Source organism: Xenopus laevis, chromosome 2L, assembly GCF_017654675.1.
Source record: "Xenopus laevis strain J_2021 chromosome 2L, Xenopus_laevis_v10.1, whole genome shotgun sequence".
NCBI classification, from domain to species: domain Eukaryota; kingdom Metazoa; phylum Chordata; class Amphibia; order Anura; family Pipidae; genus Xenopus; species Xenopus laevis.
The window spans coordinates 2,650,636-2,672,481 of NC_054373.1; the positions used below are offsets into that span (position 1 = coordinate 2,650,636).

General features: G+C 40.4%; 1 protein-coding gene across 2 annotated transcripts in view; it reads left to right on the forward strand.

Moving 5' to 3' along the window:
* gramd1c.L (GRAM domain containing 1C L homeolog) overlaps positions 1 to 21,846 on the forward strand; it is an 84,454-nt gene that overhangs the window by 4,653 nt on the left and 57,955 nt on the right. Inside the window, exons 1-2 of one of the 2 annotated variants that reach the window (XM_041580943.1) lie at positions 11,908 to 12,038; positions 21,512 to 21,680. In XM_041580943.1, coding sequence (XP_041436877.1) covers positions 21,567 to 21,680 — 114 coding nt within the window. In that variant the 5' untranslated portion in view covers positions 11,908 to 12,038; positions 21,512 to 21,566. Of the gene's footprint in view, positions 1 to 2,484; positions 2,566 to 11,907; positions 12,039 to 21,511; positions 21,681 to 21,846 lie in introns of those variants that run through there. The other variant, XM_041580942.1, reaches the window with a different exon arrangement.

Below are 21,846 nucleotides of genomic sequence, written 5' to 3' on the forward strand. Positions count from 1 at the left end.
CAACTCCACACTCCCGACTTCGGTCCTTGTCCACAGCAACTCCCAGCACTCCGACTTCTGCCTGCTAGTAACCCCAGCATCCTGACTTCTGTCCTGTCTCAAGTAACCCCCCAGCACCCTGATTCGGTCCCTGTCTCACAGAACCCAGCACTCCTGACTTCTGGTCCTGTCTCACAGTACTCCAGCACTCCCTGCTTCTGTCCTGTCCAGTAACTCCAGACCCCCCGCTTTGCCCCTCACAGCAACCCAGCCCCCTGACTTCGGTCCGCTACAGAACCCAGACTCCCGATTTCTGGTCCCTTCTACAGCAATCCAGCACCCCTGACTTTGGTCCTTTCTACAGTAACTGGTCCTTCTCACAGTAACCCGCATCCCTGACTTCTGTCCCTGTTCACGTAACCCCGCACCCGCCCTTTTGTCCTTCTCACCAACTCCCAGCATCCCTGATTCTGGTCCTGTCTCACAGTAACCCAACTCAACCCAACCTGATTTGTCCTGTCTCACACAATCCAGCACTCCCTGATTCTGGCCTTGTCTACAGTACTCCCAGCACTCCCGACTTGGTCCCTCTCCGAACCCCAGCCTCCTGACTTTGGTCCCTGTTACAGATCCAGCACTCCCTGACTCTGGCCCTGTTCACAGCAACTCCAGCACCCCTGATTTGGTCCTGTCCACAGAACTCCAGCACTCCCTGACTTCTGTCCTGTCTCACAGCAACTCCCAGCATCCTGACTTCTGGTCCTGTCTCACAGTAACCCAGCAATCCAGCACTCCCTGACTTCTGTCCCTGTCTCACAGCTAACTCCAGCACTCCCTGACTTCTGGTCCCTGTCTCACAGCAACTCCAGCCCAACTCCCTGATTCTGGTCCCTGTCTCACAGAACTCCCGCATCCCTGACTTCTGGTCCCTGTCTCACAGCAACTCCCAGCACTCCCTGACTTCTGGTCCTTGTCTCACAGTAACTCCCAGCACTCCCTGAATTCTCGTCCCTGTCTCACAGTAACTCCCAGCACTCCCTGACTTCTGGTCATTGTCTCACAGTAACTCCCAGCAACTCCCAGCACTCCCTGACTTCTGGTCCCTGTCTCACAGCAACTCCCAGCACTCCCTGACTTCTGGTCCTTGTCTCACAGTAACTCCCAGCACTCCCTGACTTCTGGTCCCTGTCTCACAGTAACTCCCAGCAACTCCCAGCACTCCCTGACTTCTGGTCCCTGTCTCACAGCAACTCCCAGCACTCCCTGACTTCTGGTCCTTGTCTCACAGTAACTCCCAGCACTCCCTGACTTCTGGTCCTTGTCTCACAGCAACTCCCAGCACTCCCTGACTTCTGGTCCCTGTCTCACAGTAACTCCCAGCACTCCCTGACTTCTGGTCCCTGTCTAACAGTAACTCCCAGCAACGCCCAGCACTCCCTGACTTCTGGTCCTTGTCTCACAGTAACTCCCAGCAACTCCCAGCACTCCCTGACTTCTGGTCCCTGTCTCACAGTAACTCCCAGCAACTCCCAGCACTCCCTGACTTCTGGTCCCTGTCTCACAGAGTAACTTTTAGTTTAGTGTGTGGTAACATTAATACACAGGCATTTTAATTACCATTGTAATGGGAGGTCTGAAACAATAAACAATATCAGTTGGTGGAATGAACGTTCCAATTCACCTTCAGACCTGAAAAACTGCCAAATACCTTGACTTTTCCTTACATACTCACCCAGTGCATGTTTAGTATCTGCAAGGTACACACAGGTACTGATTACTGGTTACATGAAGGAATGTTGGCCTGGAACATAGTATTTGTACCTGGATAGAGAACTGGCTAAAAGATAGACTACAAAGAGTGGTGGTAAATGGAACATTTTCTAATTGGATCAGTGTTGTTAGTGGAGTACCGCAGGGCTCTGTACTTGCCCATTTGCTCTTTAAAGTTAAAGTTTTAAGTTAATGACCTGGAGTTGGCATTGAAAGTACTGTTTCAATTTTTGCTGAGCATACTATATTGTGCAGAACTATAAGTCCCATGCAGGATGCTGGAATGTTCAATGGTTCAATGTTGATAAATGCATTTAGTTATACACTAGTTATTAGGGATGCACTGAATCCAGGATTTGGTTCGGGATCACATGACTTTTCGTCACAAAACAAAAAAATAAATTCCCACTTTTTCCTTTCGTGGCCCTACTTTGCATATGCAAAAGGAAATTAGGATTTGTTTCAGTATTCGGCCAAATTATTCATGAAGGATTCGGGGATTCAGCCCCATTCCCAAATAGTGGATTCGGTACTACCCTTCTAGTTATATACGAAATAGTAGTGTGTTGGGGTCCTCTTTAATTGTAAAGGAGCTGGGGTATTTGGGGATAAGGAGCTGTGTAACTCTAGTTACTACAGCAAATAAAGTCTGGTGAGTTTCAACATGAAGTGTGACATGTGTGTGCGTGTGAAACCAGTGCATGCCTAATGATAATGATGTATTTCTGTTTATAGGCAATGAATGAAGATGGAAACAATGTGATTCTAGAACCGCAGAAACCCCCAAATACCTGGGCCTCGGACTGGAGCTTCTGGGTAAATCTTCAGGTTCTGTGTAATATACTGTACTGCGTACTGTTACACCACCTCTGCATAAAATAACTTGTAGCTGTGAGTGTTATTGTACATACATAGAGCCAGATTTATTAAGATTCGAATTTATGTGAGTTTTTTTTAACTCACGTGAATTTGATTTTACTCGAAATTCAATTGGGGGACATTTAGTTAAAAAATCGAATATTGCAAACGCTGACAAATTTTACCAACTCGAAAACTCTAATCGAACTTGATTCGTATTCGACCAAACTCGAATGTCAGGAAGACTGCAAACAACTCCAAATTGCTCACCGGACCTCTCCCATTGACTTTTACAGTAATTTGGCAGGTGGCGTGGCGAATAGTCAAATTCAGATTCTTAAAGGGCCAGAGTATGATAAATCACGAAAATCGAATTCAAATTTTTTTTAAAAAAACTTGAATCGAGTTTGAATAATTCCCAATTTGACAGTTTTGACCATAAAAAAAATTTGAAAATTAGAATTTTCAATTTGACCTGTAATAAATCTGCCCCTAAGTGTTATTAACACACATATGTTACCAGTCATAGAACATAAATAGGTAGGGATGCACCGAATCCACTATTTTGGATTTGGCCAAACCCCCGAACATTTTTTGAATGATTCAGCTGTATAATGATAAAATTCAGCTGTATAATGATTCAAATCCTAATTTGCATATGCAAAGAGGTGGGATGGGAAAACATTTTTACTTCCTTGTTTTGTGCCAAAAAGTCATGAGATTTCCCTCCCCGCCCCTAATTTGCATATGCAAATTAGGATTCGGTTCGGCCGGGCAGAAGGATTCGCCCAAATCCTGCTGAAAAAGGTTGAGTCCTGGCCGAATCCCGAACCGAATGCTGGATTCAGTGCATCCCTATAAATTGGACATTGCAAAGCTTAATCTGGTGATTACTGTGTTTTAAAATTCACAGAATCAAGACATCTAACCTTGCTGAATTCTTAAAATGCTTTGTTCAGAGATCTCTCAACCAAACCTTACCCTACTCGACTGTGTTCTTTCAAACTCTAGTGTCAGATAAAAGCATCTTTAACAGTTTAGCATATTTTGGGTACAGTGTGACCCCTGTCCAGAGCATCCATTCTTGTACATATTAGTGCCAACAGTGGCTCAGCAATTGTATCCCTGAACTCTGTGATTCTTCCTACAATCCACTTGGTTAATCATAGTCAGTGAAAGAAAGGGGCTGAACTATAAACTAGGGATGCACCCAGTGCCGTAACTAGAGGGGGGCGGGCCCTGGTGCGTGACGCAAAGTCGGGCCCCCACCCCCCTCCATACACGGCGGATTCCAGTGGCGAGCGGACTGCCGGGGGGCCCTGAGGGGGTGCGGGCCCTGGTCCGCTCGCACCCCCTGCTCCCCCGGTAGTTCCACCACTGGATGCACAAAATCCAGGATTCGGTTCCCGGGTTCAGCCTTTCTCAGCAGGATTCGGATTCAACCGAATCCTTCTGCCCGGCCGGTCCAAATCTGCATATGCAAATTAGGGGTGGGGATGGAAATTCAGTTTGGTATTCGGCCAAATCTTTTGCAAAGGATTTGGGGGTTAAGCCGAATCCCAAATAGTTTTTTTCGGTGCATCCCTACTATAAACCCTTTCCATTGTAGGGTTATCAACACTTTTGCAATATGGCAGCCCAATCTGGTGCTTTCTGATACTGACAGTCTGTGTCTAAGGAACTCAAGTGTTTTTAACAATGGCATCACTTTAATTGGTCATAAATACAACCTGGTTCTCTTGTACAGACACAGTTACAAAGTGATCCAGCTTGCCACCCTGGAAGCTGAATATGTGCCTTTCTTTTGCCAACTCAAACTGCCCACTGGCCCATGAGACTGGTTTCTTATTGGGGCAGAGCCAAACCAATGCCAAATAGCCTATTCTTCCCCCAAGACATTTGCCAATGGGACATTGAGGGCTAATTTGGGGCACAATTGCTGGAGTTGTAGGGCTGCAGATTGTTCCCATAGAGCAGGGATCCCCAACCTTTTGAACCCAAGAGCAACATTCAGAAGTAAAAGGAGTTGGGGAGCAACACAAGCATGAAAAATGTTCTTGGGCTGCCAAATAAGTGCCGTGATTGGCCATTTGGTAGCCCCTATGTGGATTGTCAACCTACATTGAGGCTCTGTTTGGCAGTGAACCTGGTTTTTATTCATTCCAAGCCTGGAATTCAAAAATAAGCTCCTGCTTTGAGGCCACTGGGAGCAACATCCAAGGGGTTGGAGAGCAACATGTTACTCACGAGCTACTGGTTGGGGATCACTGCCATAGAGTCTACCAATAATTTGACTTACACCCAGTGTGATTTGCACCTCTTGTCCGTGCAAAAGTAAGGTCTAGTGTCTAGTAGGAAAGGCATATGATAGGTGCAAAGGAAACTGTTATAAATGGGAATCAATGAAAACAGTTTTCCGTGACGGAAGATTATTTTCCTATAAAATATTGAAACGCTGCCTTTCATTGCATCTGTTGTTTGGTGTTGAAACATGAGACATGATTCATGTGATCATTAGAGACAATAAACCTGAAAACAGCGTGGAATTGTTTGTATCTGTCACTGTGTCAGTAGAACTGAATGAAACAGCAGCAACTCAGTGCAAGTCCTATAAACTCAGTCTAGCAAGCTGCTCAATTCAATATATAAATAAAGGCAAGAAAGTCATACAGCACAACACTGAGACCTCTGCTAGCAGAATATTTATACTGTGCAACCTATAGGAAGCCAGGGAAGGAATTAGTATGGTAGGTCCGAGTATTTGACTTGACAGGAGGAGTTTTGTTCATCAATGGGTTACCAGGTATATTAGACAAAGGGCAGACCTAAACATAGACATGCTCAAGTGAGGAGAGGGCTCTATTATTCACATCTCTACAGTATAAAATATACAATGAAGCAGAGGAATGGGGCAGATCACAGGTGTTAAAACATGCATCTCATAGGCTCCCAAAGTAACATAAAGTTGGCTATTGTATTACACAGGGGATTTACAGAGGGAAGGGAACTTTGGACATTTTATTGCCCATGCCAGAGAAAATTGTAAGGGGTTGTTCACCTTTAAATTAACTTAAAGTATGATGTAGAGAGTGATAGTCTGAGACAAGTTGCTATTGGTTTTCATTTTTGATTTTTTGTAGAGTTATAGAGCTTTTTATTCAGCAGCTCTCCCATTTTACGATTTCAGCGATCTCGTTGCTATGGTCCAAATGACCCTAGCAACCATACATTGATTTGAATAAGAGAATGGAGGGCCTGAATAGAAAGAATAGAATATAATGGAATGGAGGGCCTGAATAGAAAGGTGAGTAATAAAAAGTAGCAATAACAAAGGATTTGTAGCTTTACAGAACATCTGTTTTTCAGATGGGGGTCAGGGACCCCCATTTGAAAGCTGGAAAGAGTAAGAAGAAAAAGGCAGATGATTACAAAACAATAAAAAATAAATAATGAAGGTCAATTGAAAAGTTGATTAGAATTGGCCATTCTATAACATACTAAAATTTAACTTAACGGTGAACCACCTCTTTAAGCACGGGCAACAAAACTTTAATTGTCCTTCATATAAACGTGCATCCAGAATTTAGTGCATGCAGTGTATCAAATCCATGAGCAAGTTACTCCTTGCCCGTTGGCCTCCTGTTGGACAGTCCTGATCTACAGCATACTTAATTATTAATGTAAGGAGGAGTTCACCTTTAAAGGAGAACTAAACCCTAAAAATGATTGTGGCTAAAAATGTCATACTTTATATAGAGAACTTATTGCACGAAGCTAAAGTTTGAGCTTGTCAATAGCAGCAATGATCCAGGACTTCAAACTTGTCACAGGGGGTCACCATCTTGGAAAGTCTCTGTGACACTCACATGCTCAGTGGGCTCTGATTGGCTGTTGAGAAGCTAAGCTTAGGGCTCGTCACTAATTATCCAGCAGAAAATGAGCTTCCCTGGCTGTAATATAAGCTGATGCTACAGGTTTGCTGATTATTCAATTCTGATGCTAATTGCACTGGTTTCTGTGCTGCCATGTAGTAATTATGTGTATTAATTACTAATCAGCCTTATATTGTGACATTTCTATTCTATGTGTACTGTATATTGTGAGTGGCTCCCTAAGCTCAGTAAGTGACAGCAGCACAGAGCATGTGAATCAGTGAATCAGCAGAAAAGAAGATGGGGAGCTACTGGGGCATCTTTGGAGACACAGATCTTTATTACTAAAGGGCTGTGGTTGCCTTGGGCTGGTACAGAAGCACAAAACATCATGTACAACATTTCTACCTACCTAGTTAGGCTTTAGTTCTCCTTTAATATAACATACTACGTAGATAAGTAATGAGAACAGTGCTTGTGTTGTGCAGTGTTTGGGAGCAGTGCTGATAATGAAGCGGTGAGCCTGCTAGGTGCCTGTGTCCCTAGTGATAAGCACCCAGTGGTACCCTGTGGTACAGAGCGTAGCATTAATTACCATTACCCCGTGTGTAATCTAGAAACAACTTTGCACTCAGCTTTGAAAACAAACACGCACATTTTATGGTTCTTAAAGTACCCGTAACAGCATTGTGCAATCAAATGAATATATATCATTAAAGGAGACATATAGGATAAATGAAAAAAGCCTAATTTTGTAGGCAATTAAAAGTAATATATGGTGTTGCTTTTTCATGGTGCTAAAAAATAATATTATCTTTAAAAACAGCCCTTTATTGGAGCTCACTATAGATGTTCAAATGAGGGATGGGTGTGTCCCTGCCACAAGCACAGTAAGAGGGGGACAGCCAATCACAGCCCTGCAGTCACACAAGCAGAGACAAGCTTCAGTTCCCTATCAGGTCCTGCTATCTGCTGATTGGTTCCTGTCCTACAGTGCAGTGAGCTGAGTGCACAGAAGGGAGGGATTATTAGGGTTTTTGCAGAAATATTCAATAAATCAGCCCGAAACTCTACTTTTTTAAGCACAATTCTTCTATATCTAAATTAGTATAATGTACTGGTACATTCTTATTTTTACACAAAATGTCTCTTTTAACATGTAAAGGATAAAGCTGTTTGTCAAGGAAAGTATTGTCTGCAGCATCAGGTTAGAGATTTGATGTTATTTGTATGGGTAGAGAGCCATAGTGACTACTGAGCAGTTTATCTTCAGGGCGCTACACTCTGGTTGATTCTTAAAGGGGAGGTTCACTTTTAAGGTAACTTTTATTATATTATAGCATGGCCAACTTTTAAGCAACTTTTCAATTGGTTTTCATTATTTTTTATAGTCTTATAGTTACTTGCCTTTTTCTTCTGACTCTTTGTAGCTTTCAAATGGTCGCTGACTCCCTTCTAAAAAAACAAATGCTCTGTAAGGCTACAAATGTATTACTGACCCTTCTATTTAGGCCCTCTCCTATTCATATTCCAGTCTCTTATTCAATCAATGCATGGTTGCTAGGGTAATTTGTAAAATACAAAGAAATTAAAAAAAAAGTTTTTTTGGTGGCACCGGCCGGTCAGTGTAAACAAGCATGCTCACATGCTTACATTTGAGTGAATATTGTATCATTTTTTAATTTCAAATTAAATGCATGATTTTTTTTTTAAAGTTATTAGTGGTTTATATGTTTACAGGTGTGTTTGTTTTTACTGCTGCATACAACAAAGGACCAGCTCACGCTGAATAAGCTTATTATAACACCATGCGTGTAGTGTCAATATATAGTAATCAATATATCATGTATACGGTAATTTAAACTGAAACAGGTTTCTTAAGCATAGACTGACATATAGTGGTATTTTTACAATAATGATAGTTTATTTGCCAGTGTATGGTGGCCTCCCAGTGGCCAGGTATCTGTCAGGTAGGTTTGAAAAGGTCAATTTAGACAGTCCTAACCTAGGTTTTTATAAGAAACCTGACTGTATGCAGTGAAATTCTCTGTTCATTTACTGCTGTGGATAGGAATTGTCAGACGATCCCTAACTGCTCTGCAGGGAAACAATCATACTTATGAACAGCAGGGGGAGCACCAGCCTTAATTCCCAGCCATGCAGAACTCAAGCAGCTTTGTTTGTTTCCCTGTAGAGCAGTCGGCGACTGTGTAGAGATTTGTATTGTATCTTATTTTTGCCTTTACATCCCAATTACTGTTTCCAACTCCAGCTGAAGGGACAAAGATCATGGAGCCAGATTTAAATAGATAAAGTGGGATTCTATTTGGAGGATTATTTTGCTGCAGCCACTGGTTCTGCAGAGTTGGAGAAACCTTGTATTAAACAATAAAAAAACTTTAAAATCAACATTAGATTACATGACAACACAGGACCCAGTGCAGTCTGTATATTCTGATTATTAATCAGTCTTGTTGTATCGGCTTCTGGCAGATATTATTTGACTTGTGCTGTTTTGATCATTTATGACGATCGCTAAGCAGCCCAGACCACACTGAGCATGTGCACAGTCTTGGTCTTGCAAAGATGTTTAACAAAGTTACAAGATGGTTCATTTGTTTGATTAGGCTTGTGGTGCAGTAAGTTCATTTTTATGTTTAGTATACAAAATACAGCATTTCTAGCAGTTATTCTATTTTAGACTTTACTTCCCCTTTAAAGGCATAGTTATGTAAATTGCGGCCATTAACAAAACGGAGTTCTGTTTTGGGCAGTTACTTGTGGTGTGATTGTTCATCCTACAAATAGTGGTCATATTGTTCACTTTGGCCACACGATATGAGACAAATGTCCAGCCATTCACTGAATGGTAATATCAGTTATATGGTATATAAAGGGATACCCTTCTTAAATATTAGTTTTATATTTCTTATCTGATGCAGGCATTCTCAAAGAGAATTCTGCAAGTCACAATGCCTTTCCTATTCCGAGACACTTGCTCTGATCCTCTGTGTATCTATAGCAAACAGATGGCAAACTTAATGGTAATTTTACTTGCACAATAATATGCAATTTATGCACAATAATATGTACTTTATAGACTCGTCATGGGAAGAAGTTGCACAAAACTGTGGTATGAGTGTTATATGAGTGTTATAGTGTGTAAAATGCGTTGTATTGTTTGGGCCTGAAACATTTTGCAACTGTTTTATGTGCAGACGAAATGACAATAAATTGGACTTGACTTGAATCTCTGCCATAAAGCAAGCTTGGGCAGCCCAGTGTTGCCAAAAAGGAAGTATAGGCAGTCACATGACTACCAGGGACCAGACCACTTTTGTTCTTAATATATATATTGTAAGCTGCGGGATCCACGACAGACACTTCTCTTCTCTTTAAGGCAGTTTATTTACACACAGGGGTGACCATTTCAGGATACAAAACAAATAATAAAAATAAATCCTGCCCACTGGGCGCTACCTTCACACCTGAAGGGTTCCCTTACTAAACTGGGCCCCTTGTGGACTACCAGTAAGCAAACACATAAGTAGGGGTCACCCCTGTACTCACGAATCTTCTGGGGGATTGCTCAGCCTCCTGGCTTTCCTCAGTCAGACAGACAGACCCTCTGTCACTTGGTCTCCTCTCTCTGCACCCTGCAGTAGCATATGGCACCCCCAGCCCCTCTGGGAGTTCCTTACACAGGCAGGTGTCCTTCCTACTCTGTGTCCTGCTCTGAGAGAGTTTCCTAACAGCCTCACTAGACCTAAATACCTTTCCACAGGACAGCCTTCCTGTGAAAGGTGAGCTCTAATCCATGAGCTGGACTTCTGGATCGGAGTACCTGGCTTGCCTGTTCTTTCCAGAATCTGGCTGCCAAAACCTTTAATGAGAGAACCTATTCTCTCTTTATGAACACACTTCCTGGTGCCTACCTCTCCCACTAAGGAGAACTTAAAGGTAAAACACACATTTTCCCACATTGTTTTGGTCACTCTACCACAATATATATATATATATATATATATATATAGTGAATAAAGTACCCCCTCTTGTAAAATATAAGGATATTATAAGTTACCGAGGAGTTTCATGACCATATAAAAACACGAGGCCGAAGGCCGAGTTATACAGGTCATGGAACTCTGAGGTAACTTCTAATATCCTCATATTTTACAACTGGGGGTACTTTTATAATTATATTTTAGTGAGTCAGAAATTACATTACTACTCACCGTTTATAACTGATGACATCACTACTCACCGTTTATAAGGATATAATTTACAAGATATTCATGGCTTTTGTGTATTATATAGTGAATAAAGTACCCCCTCTTGTAAAATATAAGGATATTATAAGTTACCGAGGCGTTTCATGACCATATAAAAACACGAGGCCGAAGGCCGAGTGTTTTTATACAGGTCATGGAACTCCGAGGTAACTTCTAATATCCTCAAATTTTACAACTGGGGGTACTTTATTTATTATAATACACAAATTTTAGTGAGTCATGTGACAGAAATGACATCACTACTCACCGTTTATAACTGATGACATCACTACTCACCGTTTATAAGGATATAATTTACAGGATATTCATGGCTTTTGTGTATTATATAGTGAATAAAGTACCCCCTATTGTAAAATATAAGGATATTATAAGTTACCGAGGAGTTTCATGACCATATAAAAACACGAGGCCGAAGGCCGATTTTTTTTATACAGGTCATGGAACTCCGAGGTGACTTCTAATATCCTCATATTTTACAACTGGGGGAACTTTATTTATTATAATACACAAGTTTCGATGATTCATGTGACAGAAATTACATCAGAACTCACCGTTTATAACTGATGACATCAGAACTCACCGTTTATAAGGATATAATTTACAGGGTATTCATGGCTTTTGTGTATTATATATATATAATACACAAAAGCCATGAAGATCTTGTTAATTATATTCTTATAAACGGTGAGTTGTTGTGAGTTCTTAAATGGTCATGAAACTCCTCAGTAACTTATAATATCCTTATATTTTACAAGAGGGGGTACTTTATATATATTATATATATATATATATATACAGTAAATGTATCTGTATACAGTTCCCAGCTTCCCCTGCTGGAGTTCCTTTATTTCAGGGCAACATAACTGATATTTACTGTTATTTCCTTACAAGCAAAGCTCATGTGCCAGAGCATAGGGGCACAGTAATGCAAGAATATTATTCTGTTAATATCATATTGCAACAATCCCAAATGTGCCAGCCCTGCCAAACTTTGGGATCTGCTATTTTGTTTTCTTATGAGTCACGGAGTGTGGAAGAGAATTATGTAAGAGGAAATGTTCTCTCTTCCTCCCTGTTTCTCTGCACACATGGTTTGTTCCAGGTGAGTGCCTCCGCTCTCTCTCGCTCTACCTTGCTCATTCGGCTGCAGGTAAGAGCACGGGATGAGAGCGGCTACTGTTACTCGCCCTGAGGTCACGCTCAGCACAAAACCCTCTGGAATCCTGTCCTGCTGTCTGACTTGCTACAACACTGACTGACGGCAAAGGTAAGATACATCTCATCTTGGACACAACACTCTCTTATAATCACCGAGGTACTCCTTTCTGGCATCCTCAGCACTCCTTCACATTCAGGTGCTGTCACTGGGTTCCTGCAAGAATATTTACATGATGTTTGCACAGTGATTGTGTCTGTGACATTTAGTGCTGCCAGTCGGAATTCATTGCTTTTTCCCAATAACTTTCTATTTTCTGTGTTTTTCTAATATTGAAGTGTAAAGTGTAATTTTTCACCTTCTAAAGCAGCTCTGGGAGAGGGGGTCACCGACCCTGTTCTAAATTGATACATTTAGTTGATCCATTTTTTATCTTTGTCCCTGCTGAGCAGAATCTCTGGGTTTCATTACAGGCAGCTGTTAGACTTGATGCAATAGTTACTAATACTCCAGAGATGCTGCTGAGAAATGGATCAACTCAATGTTGCAAAATTGTAACAGTTCAGAGTCTGCGCCTGAATTACTGAGCTGCCAGACTCAAACACCAGAGACACCGACATTCAACTTTAAACTTAGATTTGGGAAAAACGGTAAAAAAAAAAGAAAAGTAATTGGATAAAGTCTTCATTTCTGGAAACCAACTGAACTGAAAAAAATGCTGGAAGGAAACCTAGTTGGCGCAAAAAACCCTCCCCCCTCCCGTGTGTTGCCCACCCTACCTCCTCCCCCCTGGCCTACCCGTCCCGCTGGGCAAATGCCCCTAACTTGTTACTTACCCTTCTGCGCAGGTCCAGTCCATGGAGTTCACAGGCACCATCTTCTTCCACGCGATCTTCTTCCTGCTTTGACCGGCGTTTTGGTGAATGCGCAGTAGGAGCATTTCGCCGGTACGATCTACTGCGCATGCGCCAAAAGTCACAAAGTTTTCTGATTTCACTTCTTGACTTTTGGTGCATGCGCAGTAGATCGTACCGGCGAAATGCTCCTACTGCGCATGCGCGGTCAAAGCAAGAAGAAGATCGCTTGGAAGAAGATGGCATCGGTGAACTCCGTAGACTGGACCTGCGCAGAAGGGTAAGTAACAAGTTAGGGGCATTTGCCCAGCGGGACAGGTAGGCCAGGGGGGAGGAGGTAGGGTGGGCAACAAACGGGAGGGGGGGAGGGTTTTTGCTCCGACTAGGTTTCCTTCTCTTTTAAAGAGAAAGGAGAATTCAGTCTTTACATGATAGAGAGGGAATTGTAGAGAGGGGTCTTGGAAAGGGGGTCGCCGACTCTGTAAACTGTTCTAAATTGATACATTTAGTTGATTTTCTTATCTTTTTCCCAGCTGAGCAGAATCCCTGGGTTCCATTAAAGGCAACTGTTAGACTTGATACAATAGTTACACTTACAGTATATTCCCTATAGATCCTACTGAGAAAGGTATCAAATTGATGTTGGAAAATTGCAGTTTAGGGTTGGGGCAGATTCGGGGAGATTTAGTCGCCTGGAGACTAATCGCCTCTTCTACGGGGCGACAATCTCCCCGAACTGCCATCCATCTGCCTTCTGCCTGCTTGAATTTAGAATGGCCTGCGCTAATGCACTCGCGGCACTTCGATTTCCGAATCTGCCCTTCCTCGAATCTGCCCGTCTGCACTTGAATTACTGAGCTGCCAGACTCAAAATGATAAAAAATGGAAGGTAATTGAAAAAAGTCTTTATTTCTAGTGAACAATCTGAAAACAATTGAACTGGAAAAAGAGTTTGGAAGGTGAACAACCCCTTTAACATTATTGGAGCCCAATGAATAATACTATGCAATTACTTAAGATGTTACTAATGATTTTCACAAGAAGCACAAGTGGGTTTAGGCTGAAAGACTGGATTATTATTATTATATCATTCTCTATTGTGAATGTGTTGTTAGAAACAGCTACATATACCATTAGCACTATATGTAAATACAAACATTCATACCCCACAATTATGGCAACCAGTGTGACAACTTTTATTGGCACCGTATGTGTGAATGTAGAAAAGCAACGATCTGTGCACACAAACTGCAGTGAACTTAGAGAAAACAAATGGAAGGTGAGTTTTCCTACAAACAGCGCTCGGTGCCCGGGGCATTTGTCATGCCGCCAGCTGGGTCCTTATCATGACAAGATATGATCCTTCTCTCTAACGCTAACTGTCATATAAACACTCACTTCTCTATAAGCAAAATGGCACATTTAAACTGGTTTGTTTGCATACTGATCACCTTGGCTTGATTCCTGAGAGAGCAATATGTATCAGCCCATAACATACAGGCAGTCTGAATTATAGGTTGGACTGTAATATTAATGTACAGCTGTGAGGCTCCCGACCCCTACAGACCTGCACGGCTGTCACTTTGTACCATGTGAGAATATTTATACAAAACGCTAATCCTTTAAAGGGAGACTAAACCAACACCAGATTATTATAGGATCTATCTAAACTGGGCAGTTAGGGAGATTAAAGATGCTTGTTCTCACAAGACGTGAAATAATTAGGTTACCGGACCTCACATAATCTCCCTGTACATTGTGCACTGTTAATTTTTTACCTTTCAAGGAGCAAACATGGAGTAACATTAATCCTGTTTTAGTATACAACAGGCAAAGTTAAAGGAACATGCTACACCCATGGCTACACAGCAGCTTGTTTATATAAACTATAGTAGTACTTATCTGTTATCTACTGTGTATCCTGTGCTTGAATGGCTGCCCCCATGGCTACACAGCAGCTTATTTATATAAACTATAGTAGTAATTATCTGTTATCTACTGTGTATCCTGTGCTTGAATGGCTGCACCAATGGCTACACAACAGCTTGTTTATATAAACTATAGTAGTACTTATCTGTTATCTACTGTGTATCCTGTGCTTGAATGGCTGCCCCCATGGCTACACAGCAGCTTGTTTATATAAACTATAGTAGTACTTATCTGTTATCTACTGTGTATCCTGTGCTTGAATGGCTGCCCCCATGGCTACACAGCAGCTTGTTTATATAAACTATAGTAGTACTTATCTGTTATCTACTGTGTATCCTGTGCTTGAATGGCTGCCCCCATGGCTACACAGCAGCTTGTTTCTATAAACTATAGTAGTACTTATCTGTTATCTACTCTGTATCCTGTGCTTGAATGGCTGCCCCCATGGCTACACAGCAGCTTGTTTATATAAACTATAGTAGTACTTATCTGTTATCTACTGTGTATCCTGTGCTTGAATGGCTGCCCCCATGGCTACACAGCAGCTTGTTTCTATAAACTATAGTAGTACTTATCTGTTATCTACTCTGTATCCTGTGCTTGAATGGCTGCCCCCATGGCTACACAGCAGCTTGTTTATATAAACTATAGTAGTACTTATCTGTTATCTACTGTGTATCCTGTGCTTGAATGGCTGCCCCCGTGGCTACACAGCAGCTTGTTTATATAAACTATAGTAGTACTTATCTGTTATATATTGTGTATCCCGTGCTTGAATGGCTGCCCCCATAGCTACACAGCAGCTTGTTTATATGAACCATAGTAGTGTATCTGAAGCATAAATGAATCTGGAGCAGGCACTCAAATAAAGGCAATCTTCCATCGAATGGTTGAAATAAAGCAAAAAGATTTATCGAGTCCTCTGCCTTACGCGTTTCGTGTTACAAACACTGTTTAGTCGTTCTGAAGCAAACACACAGCTTTTCCCAGTGCATGTTAACAGTATATGTTATGTTAATTACTTTAAAAAGCTTTCATTTTTTGGTGTTGCTGTTCCTTTAAGTCCAACAGCACCCCTATTCATTGCATTCATGTTGAACAAGAGGGTATACTGCCCCTTTAAAGCTATGGAAAACTGAATGTGACTATTTTTTTAGTTCACAGATGATGCCATTGTTTTAAAATTTATTTCAAATTCAAATATGCAGATTCGGTTATTTGGCCAAACCTTTAAGGAGGGTTCAATATTCAGCATTCCAATGCTTGATCTGCACAACCTGACACTAGTCACTCCAAAACTTAAAGGGATACTGTCATGGGAAAAAATTATTTTTTCAAAATGAATCAGTTAATAGTGCTGCTCCAGCAGAATTCTGCACTGAAATCCATTTCTCAAAAGAGCAAACAGATTTTTTTTTTTTTTTTTTTTTTTGTAATTTAACGTTTTATTGACCTTCATTTCCAAAACAAAAAGATAATAGGTACAACAATGATGTAAGAGATTATTCAAGTCAAACAGATTTTTTTATATTCAATTTTGAAATCTGACATGGGGCTAGACATATTGTCAATTTCCCAGCTGCCCCAAGTCATGTGACTTGTGCTCTGATAAACTTCAATCACTCTTTACTGCTGTACTGCAAGTTGGAGTGATATCACCTCCTCCCTTTCCCCCCAGCAGCCAAACAAAAGAACAATGGGAAGGTAACCAGATAGCAGCTCCCTAACACAAGATAACAGCTGCCTGGTAGATCTAAGAACAACACTCAATAGTAAAAACCCATGTCTCACTGAGACACATTGAGAAGGAAAAACAGCAGCCTGCCAGAAAGCACTTCTCTCCTAAAGTGCAGGCACAAGTCACATGACCAGGGGCAGCTGGGAAATTGACAAAATGTCTAGCCCCATGTCAGATTTCAAAATTGAATATAAAAAAATCTGTTTGCTCTTTTAAGAAATGGATTACAGTGCAGAATTCTGCTGGAGCAGCACTATTAACGGATTAATTTTGAAAAAATAATTTTTTCCCATGACAGTATCCCTTTAATATAAACCGAACCCGCTCCCCACCAGGGGATCAGTCCCTACCTACCAAATAAACTGTATGTGATAGGAAGCAGTGCCTTATGGTTAATCCTTGTGTTGTTGAGACAATAAAGAAGGAGCAGTGTGTGCCTGAAGCACTGAGGTTGCCCATCCAGAAAAACTTGATCCTCTTGGAAAGCATTTCCATTGTTTGACAAGTCACAATCTGCTGCTTTTGCTTAAACTCTGCAGGCAGCAAAACATGGACTAACCCCAGATGTTTCTGCATGCAAACCATAACCTGAATTCTCAGCGCCATTTATAGGGTCACTACACTGTTTTATTATATGGAATGAATGAGAGCTACTCCCTGCACCTTCAGAATCTGCTTTGGCTTCATCTCGCAGAACAAAAAAGCCCTCACCTGATCTCACTGCAGTCACTGTTGGTGGAAGTCAATCTAATTTGGCTGAATGTAAGTCCAACCCTCACCTGCGGATATTTTCCTAACTCACTTTAAAGCAATATACATTCTCCCGTCTATGTAACTGGCTGCTCAGGTACAAGTAACCGCCCGAGGAAAGGAACAGCCAAGGGATAGCATGTATATTGAAAGTAGGTGATGCCACAATGCAGCGCTTCTGAGATAAACATCATATAAATATAGCATATGCCATTGTGCTCCTGTTTATCCAAAGGAAGAGATGTCTTTCACATAACTTATTATATATGTATAAATAATATTATGCAGTTCAGTAAAAGTACAGCTCAATTAAAGTCCACAGAAAGTGTCCAAGCTCTAATTGATCTATTTTGGGGTCCAGCTCAGAACAGTGTCTTACTCCTATCACCACCTCTTTCTGATAATAATACAGTAGCTATTTTGAGGAACAGCAATATATAGTGAATAAAGTACCCCCTCTTGTAAAATATAAGGATATTATAAGTTACCGAGGAGTTTCATGACCATATAAAAACACGAGGCCGAAGGCCGAGTTATACAGGTCATGGAACTCCGAGGTAACTTCTCATATCCTCATATTTTACAACTGGGGGTACTTTATTTATTATAATACACAAATTTTAGTGAGTCATGTGACAGAAATTACATCACTACTCACCGTTTATAACTGATGACATCACTACTCACCGTTTATAAGGATATAATTTACAGGATATTCATGGCTTTTGTGTATTATATACAGATATATGTTTAACCATAACTTAATTGCACTGATGCCTGGTCTTTTAATCAGAAATCTCTAGGAATATTATATACTTCATCTTATTTAGTCAAAACTAAAACTGGGTATGTATCCATGTAATAAATAAACCTAATAAATAGACAATCCTTAATTGTTGCTTTACCCAAATTCTATTCTATTGGATTCTAATGTTCCTGTCGTTAATGAGTTCAAGTTAGTGTATCACTTGGGGTATACGCTATTATAAGAGAACTGTATTTACTCGTACAGGTATGGGATCGGTCATCCGGAAACCCGTTATCCAGAAAGCTCCAAATTATCTCCCATAGACTGCATTTTATCCAAATAATGCAATTTTTTTTAAAAATTATTTCCTTTTTCTCTGTAATAATTAAATGGTTGAAAAAAGAAAAAAGAAAGAAGAACTCTCTAATAATTAAATGGTACCTTGTACAGGTATGGGACCTGTTATCCAGAATGCTCGGGACCTGGGGTTTCCCGAATAACAGATCTTTCCGTAATTTGGGTCTTCCTGCCTTAAGTCTACTAGAAAATCATATAAACATTAAATAAACCCAATAGGCTGGTTTTGATTCCAATAAGGATTAATTATATCTTAGTTGGGATCCAGTACAAGCTACTGTTTTATTATTACAGAGTTAAAGGAAATCATTTTTAAACATTTGGATTAGTTGGATAAAATGGAGTCTATGGGAGACAGCCATTGCGTAATTCGGAGCTTTCTGGATATCGGGTTTCCGGATAAGGGATCCTATACCTGTACAGATATAGGATCCGTTATCTTGAAACCCATTATACAGAAACCTCCAAATTACAGAAAGGCCATCTCCCATAGACTGCATTTTATCCAAATGATACAAATTTTAAAAAATGATTTCCTTTTTCTGTGTAGTAATAAAACAGTAGCTTGTACTGGATCCCAACTAAGATATAATTAATCCTTATTGGAAAAAAACAGCCTATTGGGTTTATTTAATGTTTACATGATTTTCTAGTAGACTTAAGGTATGAAGATCCAAATTACGAAGAGATCAATTATCCAGAAACCCCCAGGTCCCAGGCATTCTGGATAACAGGTCCCATACCTGTATTTCACCTTTTTGTAGATCTGTCACAATAGTTTCAACTTTTGGCTCCTAGTTTTCTGATTTTGAAACTATATAATAAACTCCCTTCAGTTTTTAGATAATTCGTATTTATTATCAGAGGAACAGTATATATTTAGGAATTCTGCCTTCTCCTTATTGCAGCTGACCAGCAACTTCTTCTAACATGCGGCGGCTGCTACTTCTTTCTAATGACGTGGAATGGGCTGATATATTTTATTGTTCTTTCTTCAGAGATCAAGTAATTCTCGGTTTTTCTTTCTAGATTTTTGACACATTTTAGAGAAATTATTTCTTTCATGTATCATTTACATTAAATATAAAGTGTTGCTGTCGTCAAAGTAGCACCATAGTTTAATTCTAGGCCTGAGCTGAGGACAAGGCTGTATTTACACCTTGTCATTTATTGATAATATTATTTAATAAAATCCAGATTGACCCCGGCATATTTAGTTTGGGTGTCTATGCTGCCTCATGTATAATAAATTGTGTTACCTTTACTTGTGTGTTCTCAGTGGCTGCTCCCTCTTATCAAACGGAACAAGCCAGGGGGCATCTGCCTTTATTAGCCCAACTCACATTTATTAGCCCAACTCACATTTATAATGGTAAAACAGCTAAACAGCAAACTTGCCTGACTTAAACTAAACCGTGCCTGTACAAAAAAACAAATGCTCCTGAAAAGTTCACTGTTATTCTAAATGGGATTAAGTGGTAGAGTAAATTGTTTGTGTCAATATGTGATTTTACAAAGATTGACATCACTTAGAGAGGGAATGTTCATATATATGTGACATTTTATTATGCTACAGATGGATCAAATCTAAGCACTATTTCAATTGGTCCTCATTATTTATGTTGTTAATATACCAGCAATACATGATAATGCCTTCTACAAAAATACTTTTAACAAGCATTTTCTCACATCTCTGTTGCCTTCATTGTTCCAGTTATACATAACAATACATTCACATGTGGGAAGGCCAGGATCACTCCAGCACCAATACGACACAAGCATGGAACCTTGTAAAGGGTTACTGTCATGGGAAAAAATGTTTTTTTTCTTCAAAACACATAAGTTAATAGTGCTGCTCCAGCAGAATTCTGCACTGAAAATCATTTCTCAAAAGAGCAAACAGATTTTTTTATATCTCATATGGGGCTAGACATATTGTCAGTTTCCCAGCTGCCCCCAGTCATGTGACTTGTGCTCTGATAAACTTCAATCACTCTTTACTGCAGTACTGCAAGTTGGACTGATATCACCTCCCCCCCCCCCCAGCAGCCTAACAACAGAACAATGGGAAGGCAATCAAATAGCAGCTCCCTAACACAAGATAGCAGCTGCCTGGTAGATATAAGAACAACACTCAATAGTAATATCCAGGTCCCACAACAACACATTCAGTAACAGCCTGCCAGAAAGCAGTTCCTTCTTTCAGTTATTTCTGAAATCACATGACCAGGCAAAATGACCTGAGATGCACCTACACACCAATATTACAACTAAACATACTTGCTTGTTCAGGAATGACATTTTATAGAAATAAAAACTACATTATAAAAATCATGACAGAATCCCTTTAAGTTTATAACTGTGTTGTCTTTTGTCCTGATCTAAAAAGGGATCTAAAAGCCCAGATACAGGGAGTTATCTATTAAAGTCTGAATGACAAAAGCTCGAAAATTTTGGTTTTTTTTTTACTATAAAATCCAAATTCAGGATTTATTATACCCCAAGGATGGAAAAAAAAGTCAGAATATGGAAATCCGGCATTTCAGACCTTCCAAGGTTGTATATAAGTCAATGAGAGAAGTCCTGAAGATTACCTGATCTGCAATGGGTTTTATGCAAAAATACAAAGATTTTGTGGTTTTCGGGCAAAAATCAGAAAAAAACTGAGTTTTCGGGTGAAAAATCAGAAGAATTAGTACATTTTCATATGATTTTCACGAGTTTTGCCCGCACTGCAATTTTTCAGGAAAATGTATTATTAAATAAGGGTAAATAACTCTTGCGGATTTGGTTGGTGTATATCTCAGAAAATATGATATATTTTGGATTTCGATAAATAACTCCACTGTGTTAGCAATGTGCCTAAGGCCAGTGGCTAAGGAATATCTTAGGAATGGGCATAGCTGGAATTCCATTACCATAATGATGCTGGAAGAGGGGGACTATTGGTAAAGTGAAGGCAGCTGCATGATTAATATAAAATAATTGTACGGGCAGCAGTGTTCTTTGGAAAGTACTAGCCAAGGAGGACATTGTGAATGCACATAACAGGGAAATACATATATTAATTCTTACATATCATTTCCCGTGCCCTTCCTTACACTTTTACTATTCTTTCCACTGGTGTCCCTTCTTCTTGCTGTATTTTTCTTTTTTTTTTTTTTTTTGGTTCTAATTTTATAACAAGTTTTTATTTTCTCCCCATCAGTGTCGTGAAATAGAGGGTGTAAGAAGAGGGGGGCTGGTCCAGAGACTGGGATATAATGGCTGTGTTGTATAGGCCTGTGCTAACCAATGGACCACCTGAAGATAGTCCCATGCTCAGGAGAGCCTCTCTGGAACAGCCCAAGGGGACCGATGAGGAACAGAAACCCACTGTAAGTAAGAGGCCAATCCTCATTTCCCTTTGCTCAATTATGGGTTTCCACAAGGGTGTATTTTTTGCCTAATCTTGGCACAAAACTCAAATTGAGAGTCTGCCCATTCCAGCTTCCTGCTGTGTACAAGCTGTTTTATACAAAGGCATTCATAGGAAACCAGAAA